A 12,764-nucleotide genomic window follows, 5' to 3' on the forward strand; every position below is an offset into this window, starting at 1 on the left:
CTTCTTGAAGATGATGTGGGTATCTATTCCTGCAAGGTCCAGTACGTAGTAAAATACAGCAACGAATTATTTCTGCACACTGTCCTTACAGGGTACTTCCACGTCGTCTGGTCCAGAACGTCGGAAAATGATCATATTTCCTCTGCTCTTCACATGCTGAATATTAACATAGTTTTAAGAAATGTCAGGGAGCAGCAAGGCTTTGAGATTTTATTGGAAAAGGTTATTGAATGGACACATTTCAAAGCTTACTGCCTGAGTATGACCATGTCCATCCCTTTATGACCACAGTGGAGCATCTTCTGATGCTACTTCCAGCAGCATGATGCACCATGTCACAAAGCTTCTGGTTGGCTTATTCACTGCATTTAAAACCAGTCGGTGAGCTCTCCAACCAACTGTGACGTGTTAAAGTTGAGAGGAACAATGGCAACGTTCCAGACGTTCCTGACAGCTGATTGTCAGCTGTGAGCAGGAACACGAGCGCCTCTGGATCCTTCCTATCTGAGTCGGCCATGCTCTGATCCTGTAATACAGCACTGCCTCTCCGCTGCTTCAGGAAACGCTTCAGATTGATATCTGACAGCTTGTGGGTGGAGAATTTTAACGGTCGGTGGGTGGCTCGGCCCTTCTTACCTGAGAGTTACCAGAGTTTTCTTTGACCTGATCCATCCAACTGCAGTTTCAGGTGGAGTAAAGTAAAAATAAGGTTTTTTGGGCCCCTGAGGTCCGTCTGTTTGGGAAAGAGAGGAAGCTGCAGTCTGAGTAGAAGAGTTTCTGCGTTCAGGTTCAGACACGTGTCGAGGACCCTGCTGGAGCTCTCAGGGATTAGACAGCCTTCTGATTTCCCACACAGCCACAGCCATCCGGCCGAGGTACTTGAGTCCAGCATTTATCTTCAAATGCAAGGCATGTGATGGCAGCAGCTAAAAGGCCCTGCTTTGCATTTTTAATGCTTTTACCAGGGCACCCGAGTGCTCGCACTTCTCTAAAGCCATGTTTCAATTTATCAGGACGGGCTAATCGACCTCCTGCTGGCCTGTCTGTGTGTGTGCGCCAGGGAGTTCATTTGTCAGCACGCAGTTGTGTGTGTTCACACACACACACACAGTTACCTTTGGCCAAAGGCCTTAAACAGCCCACTAATACCTGATGATTCTGAGCAGCTCGGGGATGTTATTAATGGTTTGTAGTGAGCGTTTCCACCGGAGGACACTTTTTAAAGTCAGTCCATGTGGCTTGTAGACACAGCTTCTGCAGGAAAATGTGTGTGAGCATGTCTAACACTCCTTACAATAAGATCTATGTAAAGATGAATCAGAAACCTTCTCTTTTTTTTTAATGGATAAGTTTAAGAACAACTAGTTCTGACTATCAGCAGGTTTAGTTTCTCCCTCCTGATGTTGGATCTGCATGAACTAATGCAGGTGTTTTTAACTTTTTTGCCTAACTTACCAGTGCAAAGCGGTCCAGAGCGCCAGTCAAATTTTAACACCATTGGTTTTATTTGTGTTTAATAACTAAACCGAATCCAGTTCCAGTTCCACAACCAAAACCTTGTTAAATACATGACGTGATCCAGTGAGACCATCACAAGGCATTAATGTGTCCTGTGTTTGAAAACCTGCACAGACAATAAGACGACCAACAGGCTGACAAGTCAAGAATTAAAATCAGGCTGCTACAGCAACACATTTAAAGCTTAAAATCGCACTACGTAACTTTCGACCTTAAAATCTCCGCATTCCTGGCTCGTTTGATGGCACAGTGATGTTCATAATGTTTGTTTCTGGAGCCGCTGCTGCTCAGCAGCTTCCTGAGGCTGAGAAACCCTTCACCCTCCATCCGGGAAGCAGCGTGACCCGGCAGCCGAGCTTTACGCACCGCATCACACGCTAGCAAGCAGATATAAACACGCCAGCCGTTTTTAACATGCAATGTAGCTGACTGAGCAAAGAAACACAAGGAGACATTATAGATGATAGATCTAACGAGAGAAAGGGGGATATGAAGAGACAAGACGAGCTCAGGCTGCAGGAAGATGGATGCAGAATTAGCTGTCGTTAGGGGCACATCTCTGAGAAAATCTGCAAAAGTTCAGAAGTTTGTCGTTAAGTTAGGCTTAAAGACATAAAACTACTAGTTAAAGATGATGGGAAAACTAAGGAAGGACTTAAAAAACAGGAAAAAAGAAAGTTTGATCAAAAAAAGATGCAGAGATAAAATAAATACATGCAAAATAATAAAAGATTCAAATTTAATCATGTTTCTGACTTGTTACCAGTCAACCTAATTAGCTGTCAAGTGTTCCTCCAACATTGTGCTACATTTTCTTTGAAATATCAGATCTAAAGATGGACGGAGGTTCGCTAATCTGAGCCCAAAAATTGTGAAACAATTCCAAAAAAATGCTGCTCAACATAAAAATGTGAGAACTTTGAAGATCCTGCCGTCTACAGTGTCAAACATCTTCAATAGCTTCAGAGAATCAGAAGAAGCCGTGTGTTATTAATTAAGACTTAATGTACTAATCATCTTTTAATGCCTTCAAAACTCTTTGTCCTTACGAAGAAAGGTCGTAAGTTTCAAACTGATGCTCAGACGGACATTTCTGCTTCTGAAGTTACAAACATGTCCCAACCAGCCGGCCGATGCCATGAGTCTGTAGATAGCAGGAGAAGGAAGGGTCAAATATAATGGCTGTTTCCAGGAGTCAGCTGCTGTCATGACAACTAAAGGATAATACCTCAGCGGGGTCTGGACCTTCGGATCCTCGGGCTCCACGATGTCACTCTGATTCGTCTGGCATCATGACATCAGGTTTTCAGTTTGAAACAGCAATCAGTGCATTGTGCACAGCTGAAGGAACAATTAGCCAATCAGTGCCATGGGAAGGACTAATGCCGTCGTCAGGCTGTTGTCAAGCTGTGAGACAGCGACTGGTCAGAGGATTGATTATAATCAGCTGATGTTTCTGATAGCAGATAAAAAATTGAACATCTTGAATAAAACTGACGATGTGGATGGTGAATACCATCTGATTTATCATCTTAATATACACTTATTGTCCTTGTTTTAGAAAACACAGCTGTTATATATGAATCTGATGATAGATGGACCTTCTTTACCCTGCAAGTAAGATCATGAGAAAAGTCAAGAGTCCATCTGAAGGTGGCGATAAGAGCTGATCCTAATGGGACCTGGTTTACAGCTGTCGCTAGCTCACCGCTGCGCTAATATGAAAACCTCCCATAAGAACATGTGCAATTAATCAAGTGAAAATTATGTTAAGTTAATATGTCTAGTTACCACCACTTCCCACGCTCTGTTAATTTCTCTAATCCTCTGCGAAATGATTCATGCTTGTTAAAGATGCACTGATGTACTTAATTAAAAGATTGATTTTCTGTGGGACATAAAAAGCGCCTGCAGTTTTAATTTCCTCACCTGAGCAGAGCCTGAGATTAGCTGCTGAAATGCTCCCTTTTCACCACCCGGCACACACCAGCAGTCTGCTGTTGATTCTGTAAGGTTTTGGCTCTTTTTGTTTTTATTTATTTTTTACTTTTAGTCTGTGGATGCAGGAGAAATGCAGTTCTCATGGAGCCAGTTGGCAGCTTTCTAGCAGTAAGCGTTCTTAATGATAACTGCTCCATCTGGCGAGCGGTGGCGAGCCAAAGGCGACAGATGGAATTGTTTTCACAATCTGTTTAAATATGTTGTCGATTTTTCTCCCCTTTTAAACTTTCCCCAGAAGCTCAGACGCTTTGCTCGGCTACCAAAGAGGAGATGTTTGATTTTTATTTCCTCTTATTGAGCCTTCTGTGAGAAGCCGGCGTCTTCAGCCCTGCACAGAAAGAACGTGATTAGTGTCTTGAAATATTCACCCGTTATATTTCTGCCACAGCATGAGTAAAAGTAAGCGCTGCTGCTGTTAGTTAGGCTGCCTTGCTGGGCTGTAATGGAGAGATTAGTGCTTAGGAAACTTGAGGGAAAAAATAATGCTGTGAATAATTTTCATTTATCTGTGAATTTCACAGGAACGGTGGAGTTGAGGAGAAAGCTTCAGTTTATTGGTTTTGCATTCAGAACAGAACAAGTCCTCCTCATGGACGCTCTGTGTCATGTGATCCTACACTGCGGGACTACGTTTGGCTTCTTATTTTAGGACTAATGGTGATACCAGATCAGACCAGATACTGACACATTAAGATTTCCCTTTAAATCCGGATCCAGAGATCAATATGAGACCTCCATGATCATATAATCAGCTCAAACAGAAATCTCAGTTTCTTCCTGAGCAGAAATAAAAAACAGTAAATAATACACATAAAATAATAAAATAATAAATAATAGGTTACAAAAAATATAGAAATAAAATAATATATAATATTGAATAACCATGAAATCCATCCATTTTCTACACTCACAACCCTGCAAAGGAAAATAGTCGATGGAACACAAATTTAAAAATAAATACATAAATAAATACAAACAATAAAAACAAAATATTAAATAAATAATTGTTCTGAACATAAAACAGACTGAACCACATTCTGGATGTTGAACTTCAAAATATTTACGTCATGGCAAAGAAACATGACAGAATACATTTTTATCTGTGGACATTAAATCAGGATTAAATGAAACCCCGTCCCCTAATTACAGGCTCAGACCAAATATTTTATTACTTACTTATCCTGACCAGGTAACAGGTAACACACCACGCCTTTAGATACCCACGTTTTCCTCATCAGATTAAAACCAGACATTTTAGCTGCAAATGGAAATTTCATTTATCTCATGACAAAGACAGTCTGATTCAATCCAGTTCATTAAAATCAAATTATAATCCACTTAAAACTAATCCATCATTTGTTCCACATTATATATATTAATAATAACTGTGTTCATATAACCTTATCCACTAAATAATGAGCTATCTGAGAAAACCAATGGATCAGATCTTTGATTCAGTCCTCCATCCTGAGCTGCACGAGGAGACAATGGAGAGGAAAACCTCCATCAAGACCAGAACCAGGAAGAAAAACCATCATCAAGACCAGAACCAGGAAGGAAAACCTCCACCAGGACCAGAACCAGGAAGGAAAACCTCCACCAGGACCAGAACCAGGAAGGTAAACCTCCATCAAGACCAGAACCAGGAAGGAAAACCTCCACCAGGACCAGAACCAGGAAGGAAAACCTCCATCAAGACCAGAACCAGGAAGGAAAACCTCCACCAGGACCAGAACCAGGAAGGTAAACCTCCATCAAGACCAGAACCGGGAAGGAAAACCTCCACCAGGACCAGAACCAGGAAGGAAAACCTCCCTCAAGACCAGAACCAGGAAGGAAAACCTCCACCAGGACCAGAACCAGGAAGGAAAACCTCCATCAAGACCAGAACCAGGAAGAAAAACCATCATCAAGACCAGAACCAGGAAGGAAAACCTCCACCAGGACCAGAACCAGGAAGGAAAACCTCCACCAGGACCAGAACCAGGAAGGTAAACCTCCATCAAGACCAGAACCAGGAAGGAAAACCTCCACCAGGACCAGAACCAGGAAGGAAAACCTCCATCAAGACCAGAACCAGGAAGGAAAACCTCCACCAGGACCAGAACCAGGAAGGAAAACCTCCACCAGGACCAGAACCAGGAAGGTAAACCTCCATCAAGACCAGAACCGGGAAGGAAAACCTCCACCAGGACCAGAACCAGGAAGGAAAACCTCCCTCAAGACCAGAACCAGGAAGGAAAACCTCCACCAGGACCAGAACCAGGAAGAAAAACCACCATCAAGACCAGAACCAGGAAGGAAAACCTCCACCAGGACCAGAACCAGGAAGGAAAACCTCCATCAAGACCAGAACCAGGAAGGAAAACCTCCACCAGGACCAGAACCAGGAAGGAAAACCTCCCTCAAGACCAGAACCAGGAAGGAAAACCTCCACCAGGACCAGAACCAGGAAGGAAAACCTCCATCAAGACCAGAACCAGGAAGGAAAACCTCCATCAAGACCAGAACCAGGAAGAAAAACCACCATCAAGACCAGAACCAGGAAGGAAAACCTCCATCAAGACCAGAACCAGGAAGGAAAACCTCCATCAAGACCAGAACCAGGAAGGAAAACCTCCATCAAGACCAGAACCAGGAAGGAAAACCTCCATCAAGACCAGAACCAGGAAGAAAAACCACCATCAAGACCAGAACCAGGAAGGAAAACCTCCATCAAGACCAGAACCAGGAAGGAAAACCTCCATCAAGACCAGAACCAGGAAGGAAAACATGTCCTCCTGCCTTGTATTACTTTGTTTTTCTTTCATAAATCAGTGGACCTGCTGCTTTTTCCACCTGTTGATGTTTCTCTCTGTATAATCTCCTTCTTACCCAGTAATTCAGTTTAATTTAGCTTTATTTGTATATGAATCTTGACTTCGATCCAGTCCCCCATCCAGAGCTTGCAAGGGGCGACAGTGGAAAGAAAAAACTTCCTTTTAACAGGAAGGAAAAACTAGAACCCGGCTCAGGGAGGGCGACCATCAGCCTCGACCGGAGGGGGTTGAGAGGACAGGAAAGACAGACCAACGGACACTGCAACTTTTATCCAGGAGGACCTGCTGAGGGAGCAGAAATATGTTAACGAGGCCAATACGGTCATATGTTTCTACGTGGAAGATAAGGAGCAGAGATGAAAAGTAAGAGCCCAATGCATCATGGGATGTCTCTCAGCAGTCTAAGCCTATGGCAGCATCACTAAGAGATGGCTAGACCACCTCTAACTATAACATTTATCAACAAAGAAGGTTTTAAGCCTGATCTGTGAGTAATAATATGTTAGTGATGATAAAATGTTTTTTCTTCTCAGAGAACCAGAGGCCAGAAGAGGAAGCGAGTTCTCATCCCAGAGGACAGAGAGGATAAAGTTGAGGTTTGTCACAAATTTCAGATTTTTCTTGAAATGAATTCAGTGACATTTTCTCCACAATAAAATATGTTAAAATAAAGCTATTAAAATAATAATATATAACAATAACATTATATAATATATATATATATAGAAGTATTCCCACTCTGTCTTCATCCTCAGTTAGACTGCAGATCTTTATCAGGCAACAGAAGAGAGACATTTTATAGTCGATGCTCCATGTTTGGTTTCCTGGAGCCCTGATAGTTCAGACTTCATGTCATGTCAGGAGATAACCACACGGCGCTCACCACCTGGCCAGGACCATGCAGACTGCTATGGGTGGTAGAAACCAGGTTTTCTCTGCAGCAGTGAAGGAGGAAATGTTCAGGTCTGCAGACCTTAAACACAGGAAAGACAACCATTGAGTCACCACTAATCTGAAGGATGATCAAACGTAGCATTTCCTCTCGTGTGTGTGTGTTTGTGTATTTTCACTGTGAGGAACCTAAACTGTTGCCTTCAGTGTTGTCAGAATGCATTTTGTCCAGGAAGCACCTCTCCTGTGGTCTCAGCCTTTCATTTTCCACCCCAGCCTCCAACAACCACACGTACGGCTCATTTCTAATCAGCCGTGTTTCCATAGGAACCGCTGCCACGGGAACGGAGACAACGCCAGTCTGCAGTACAGAAAAAACCCAAAACCGACGACACCAGGACCGAGTGCACGACTTGCAAGGGACCAGGCGACAACGAAAACCTTGTGAGGTAACGGGTGTGTGTGTTTCAGAGGAGCAGCATGGGGTTATTACTCACGTCATGTGTATGTGAGTTTTGTGTTTGTGTGTGTGTGTGTGTGTGTGTATACCTTCAGATGTGCGCCACCTGAAGAAGCCGTATCCTCCTGATGATTAAAATTCAGTCTTCATTAGGGTCCAGCCGCCTGGGCTCTGCAGCATGTGGGGGCCGAGGGAACTTTCTCTGCGGGCCCCTGATATTGACCTGCCACATGCATTTGCTCAGCTGATTAAGGCGTAATGAAGAGCACAATTAATTCTCCTCCTTTCCTGGGATTTCAGCTGTCTGATGAATACAATTCTTCTTTGGTATTTCACATCTTTGCTGAAACCAGATTTAAAAACTTCGTGTTCTGGTTTTCAGCTGAACCCGGTTCTGAGTTTTAATGGTTCTTGTCTAGTGTACCAACCAGGCCACTCTTCATTTAAATAAATAAATAAATAATCCTTTTCATGGTGCTCCTCGAGGTGTTCTTGTGATAAATTCAGTAACACTTCTTTAGTAAAATCTAATCCGTGCAACATGTTCAACTCTGTACTTCTGTACTTCTGAATTCGACACTTCCTGTCAAGGAATCATCATCCGAGTCAACAAAATATTTTATATTCTCCTGCTTCAGCTGTCTTATTATATACACACACTAACATATATATATATATATACATATATATATATATATATATATATATATATATATATATATACATGACGACCGCCACCGGGGCCAACGGCACGTCTGCCTCCGACATGACGACCGCCACCGGGGCCAACGGCACGTCTGCCTCCGACATGACGACCGCCACCGGGGCCAACGGTACGTCTGCCTCCGACATGACGACCGCCACCGGGGCCAACGGTACGTCTGCCTCCGTCATGACGACCGCCACCGGGGCCAACGACACGTCTGCCTCCGACATGACGACCGCCACCGGGGCCAACGACACGTCTGCCTCCGACATGACGACCGCCACCGGGGCCAACGGTACGTCTGCCTCCGACATGACGACCGCCACCGGGGCCAACGGCACGTCTGCCTCCGACATGACGACCGCCACCGGGGCCAACGGCACGTCTGCCTCCGACATGACGACCGCCACCGGGGCCAACGGCACGTCTGCCTCCGTCATGACGACCGCCACCGGGGCCAACGGCACGTCTGCCTCCGACATGACGACCGCCACCGGGGCCAACGGCACGTCTGCCTCCGACATGACGACCGCCACCGGGGCCAACGGTACGTCTGCCTCCGACATGACGACCGCCACCGGGGCCAACGGTACGTCTGCCTCCGTCATGACGACCGCCACCGGGGCCAACGACACGTCTGCCTCCGACATGACGACCGCCACCGGGGCCAACGGTATGTCTGCCTCCGACATGACGACCGCCACCGGGGCCAACGGTACGTCTGCCTCCGACATGACGACCGCCACCGGGGCCAACGGTACGTCTGCCTCCGACATGACGACCGCCACCGGGGCCAACGGCACGTCTGGACAAGGAGCGCTGTGGAAACGGCTGCTCCGTCGGTCTGCCTGTTCCTGTATGTGTTATGTGTTTATGTTTTTGTCTAGTCTTGGACGGGTTGTACCGAAAACATGAATTTCCCTGCAAAGGGATTAATAAAGTATTTCTGATCTGATCTGATATATATATATATATATATATATATATACATACATATATATGTATTAGGGCTGGGTGATTAATCGATAAATCGAATTTTCCATTTCTGGAGATTTATTTTTATGAAAATCTGGATTTTTTCCACAGTTAGTTAGCAACAGACTTAGCCCTCCCTCCACACCAGAACGGTGTTTGTCTGACAGATTTTCAGTGAAGTGGTCCTTCACTCATGCCTGGGATTTAGCTGTGTGTATAACAGCAGTTAGAAATGCTGCTCTCTATGAGATGCAGAAGTCAACTTTAGCCCACAAACCCTTGTTAAGAGACAACCTTCATCAGGGGAATAATTCCTGCAGTGAATCCTGTATGATAAGGATCCAGATGGAAAGAGATGACGGATGCATTGTGTCGCATATTTGTGTGTAAGATATAAAGTCGTTCATGTGGTGGAAAAGCTACGGCATTATATGCTTTATTTTTGCTGGCATTCATCTATAAACAAATAAATGTTTTTAATAAGTTTGTTTATGTTTTGTAAAAGAAAAGTAAAAAATCTATTAAAATCGGTTAAAATTTGGTTATAAAAATCTGAGATTTTATTTTTAGGCCATATCCCCCAGCCCTAGTATGTATGTATGTGTGTATATATCTATATATACAGGGTGTGCAGAATTATTAGGCAAGTTGTATTTTTGAGGATTAATTTTATTATAGAACAACTACTATGTTCGCAATGAACACAAAAGACTCATAAATATCAAAGCTGAATATTTTTGGAAGTTGGAGTGGGGCTATTTTAGTTTTAGTATCTTAGGAGGATATCTGTGTGTGCAGGTGACTATTACTGTGCATAATTATTAGGCAACTTAACAAAAACCAAATATATACCCATTTCACTTATTTATTTTCACCAGGGAAACCAATATAACAACTCAAAATTTACAAATATACATTTCTGGCATTCAAAAACAAAACAAAAACAAATCAGTGACCAATATAACCACCTTTCTTTGTGAGGACACTCAAAAGCCTGCCATCCATAGATTCTGTCAGTGTCTTGATCTGTTCACGATCAACATTGCGTGCAGCAGCAACCACAGCCTCCCAGACCCTGTTCAGAGAGGTGTACTGTTTTCCCTCCCTGTACATCTCACATTTGATGAGGGACCACAGGTTCTCTATGGGGTTAAGATCAGGTGAACAAGGAGGCCATGTCATTATTTTTTCTTCTTTTAGACCTTTTCTGGCCAGCCACGCAGTGGAGTACTTGGATGCGTGTGATGGAGCATTGTCCTGCATGAAAATCATGTTTTTCTTGAACGATGCTGACTTCTTCCTGTACCACTGCTTGAAGAAGGTGTCTTCCAGAAACTGGCAGTACGACTGGGAGTTGAGCTTGACTCCATCCTCAACCCGAAAAGGTCCCACAAGCTTATCTTTGATGATACCAGCCCATACCAGTATCCCACCTCCACCTTGCTGGCGTCTGAGTCGGAGTGGAGCTCTCTGCCCTGTACTGATCCAGCCACGGCCCATCCATCTGGCCCATCAAGACTCACTCTCATTTCATCAGTCCATAAAACCTTAGAAAAATCAGTCTTATGATATTTCTTGGCCCAGTCTTGACGTTTTATCTTGTGTGTCTTGTTCAGTGGTGGTCGTTTTTCAGCCTTCCTTACCTTGGCCATGTCCCTGAGTATTGCACACCTTGTGCTTCTTGGCACTCCAGTGATGTTGCAGCTCTGAAATATGGCAAAACTGGTGGCCAATGGCATCTTGGCAGCTTCACACTTGATTTTCCTCAGTTCATGGGCAGTTATTTTGCGCCTTGTTTTTTTAACACGCTTCTTGCGACCCTGTTGACTATTTTGAATGAAACGCTTGATTGTTCGATGATCACGCCTCAAAAGCTTGGCAATTTTAAGAGTGCTGCATCCCTCTGCAAGACATCTCACTATTTCTGACTTTTCAGAGTCCGTCAAATCTCTCTTCTGACCCATTTTGCCAAAGGAATGGAAGTTGCCTAATAATAATGCACACCTGATATAGGGTGTTGATGTCATTAGACCACACCCCTTCTCATTACAGAGATGCACATCACCTGATATGCTTAATTAGTAGTAGGCTTTCAAGCCTGTACCGGTTGGAGTAGAACAACATGCATAAAGAGGATGATGTGATCAAAATACTCATTTGCCTAATAATTCTGCACACACTGTATATATAGATACACACACACACACACACACACACATATATAAATACACATATATATATAAATATATATATATATGTGTGTGTGTGTATATATATATACACACACACACACATGTATTTATTATGGGTGGGGCTGGCTCAAAATTTATGTAATTATTTAGCGGCTTTGTAATTAATTAATTGTGATTAATTGCATTTTAATCGCATAACAATATTTTCCCTAAAAAGCAACATTTTTTTATATAAATGGATTTTAGTGGACGACTGAATCAAATAACAGACACAGACATTAATATTGCAAACCTAAGCTCTAGTAATGTTTGAAAAATGCATTTAATTGCATTTCACTTCAAAACAGATAAAGAAATAGAAAATATCCCTGGACAAAACTGAACAGACCTAAAGTTGAAGTGTCATTTTAAGTTCTTTAACTAGCAGCTCCAGCTGTTCTCTGATTAAGAGTCTACAAATGTTACAGTACTTTGAACTTTTTAAATGTATTCGTCCACAGTCTTCATTATAGACATTAATATTTGACGGTAAGCCAGGATGGGATCAGCCAGTGTTAGCTTTGCATGTTTCATTTTAGCCTGACGCTCTAGCAGAGGTGAACAACTTGTGCCATGACTGCAACTATAAGTGTATTTGGACGGGGGAGGGGCCTGCGGCAGCACCTGCTGCTCACTGAGAATGGTAAACGCTAAGTGCTTTCACTCCAGGGGCCTTAAAACTGGCTTAATATAGCGACAAAGCAGCTAGGTTGGCAACACTGTGTTAGCCAAGCTTAGAGGTAAGCCTGAAGCTAGCTGCTGCTAGCTGCTGGGTAAAGTGAAGAGAGGTAAGCCTGAAGTTAGCTGCTGCTAGCTGCTGGGTAAAGTGAAGAGAGGTAAGCCTGAAGTTAGCTGCTGCTAGCTGCTGGGTAAAGTGAAGAGAGGTAAGCCTGAAGTTAGCTGCTGCTAGCTGCTGGGTAAAGTGAAGAGAGGTAAGCCTGAAGCTAGCTGCTGCTAGCTGCTGGGTAAAGTGAAGAGAGGTAAGCCTGAAGCTAGCTGCTGGGTAAAGTGAAGAGAGGTAAGCCTGAAGCTAGCTGCTGCTAGCTGCTGGGTAAAGTGAAGAGAGGTAAGCCTGAAGTTAGCTGCTGCTAGCTGCTGGGTAAAGTGAAGAGATTTCTGGTTATAAATTCTCTAAACTTTTATTCTTAGCTTGACTGTTTAGC

At 43.6% G+C, this 12,764-nt stretch overlaps 1 protein-coding gene across 2 annotated transcripts in view; it reads left to right on the forward strand.

Annotated features, from left to right (window-relative positions):
- Positions 1-12,764, forward strand: part of phf14 (PHD finger protein 14) — a 114,116-nt gene that overhangs the window by 50,885 nt on the left and 50,467 nt on the right. For both annotated transcript variants that reach the window (XM_042012349.1, XM_042012350.1), the window contains exons 15-16: positions 6,872-6,934; positions 7,557-7,678. In XM_042012349.1, coding sequence (XP_041868283.1) covers positions 6,872-6,934; positions 7,557-7,678 — 185 coding nt within the window. The remainder of the gene's footprint in view (positions 1-6,871; positions 6,935-7,556; positions 7,679-12,764) is intronic.

This window comes from Melanotaenia boesemani, chromosome 17, assembly GCF_017639745.1.
Source record: "Melanotaenia boesemani isolate fMelBoe1 chromosome 17, fMelBoe1.pri, whole genome shotgun sequence".
Classification (NCBI taxonomy): domain Eukaryota; kingdom Metazoa; phylum Chordata; class Actinopteri; order Atheriniformes; family Melanotaeniidae; genus Melanotaenia; species Melanotaenia boesemani.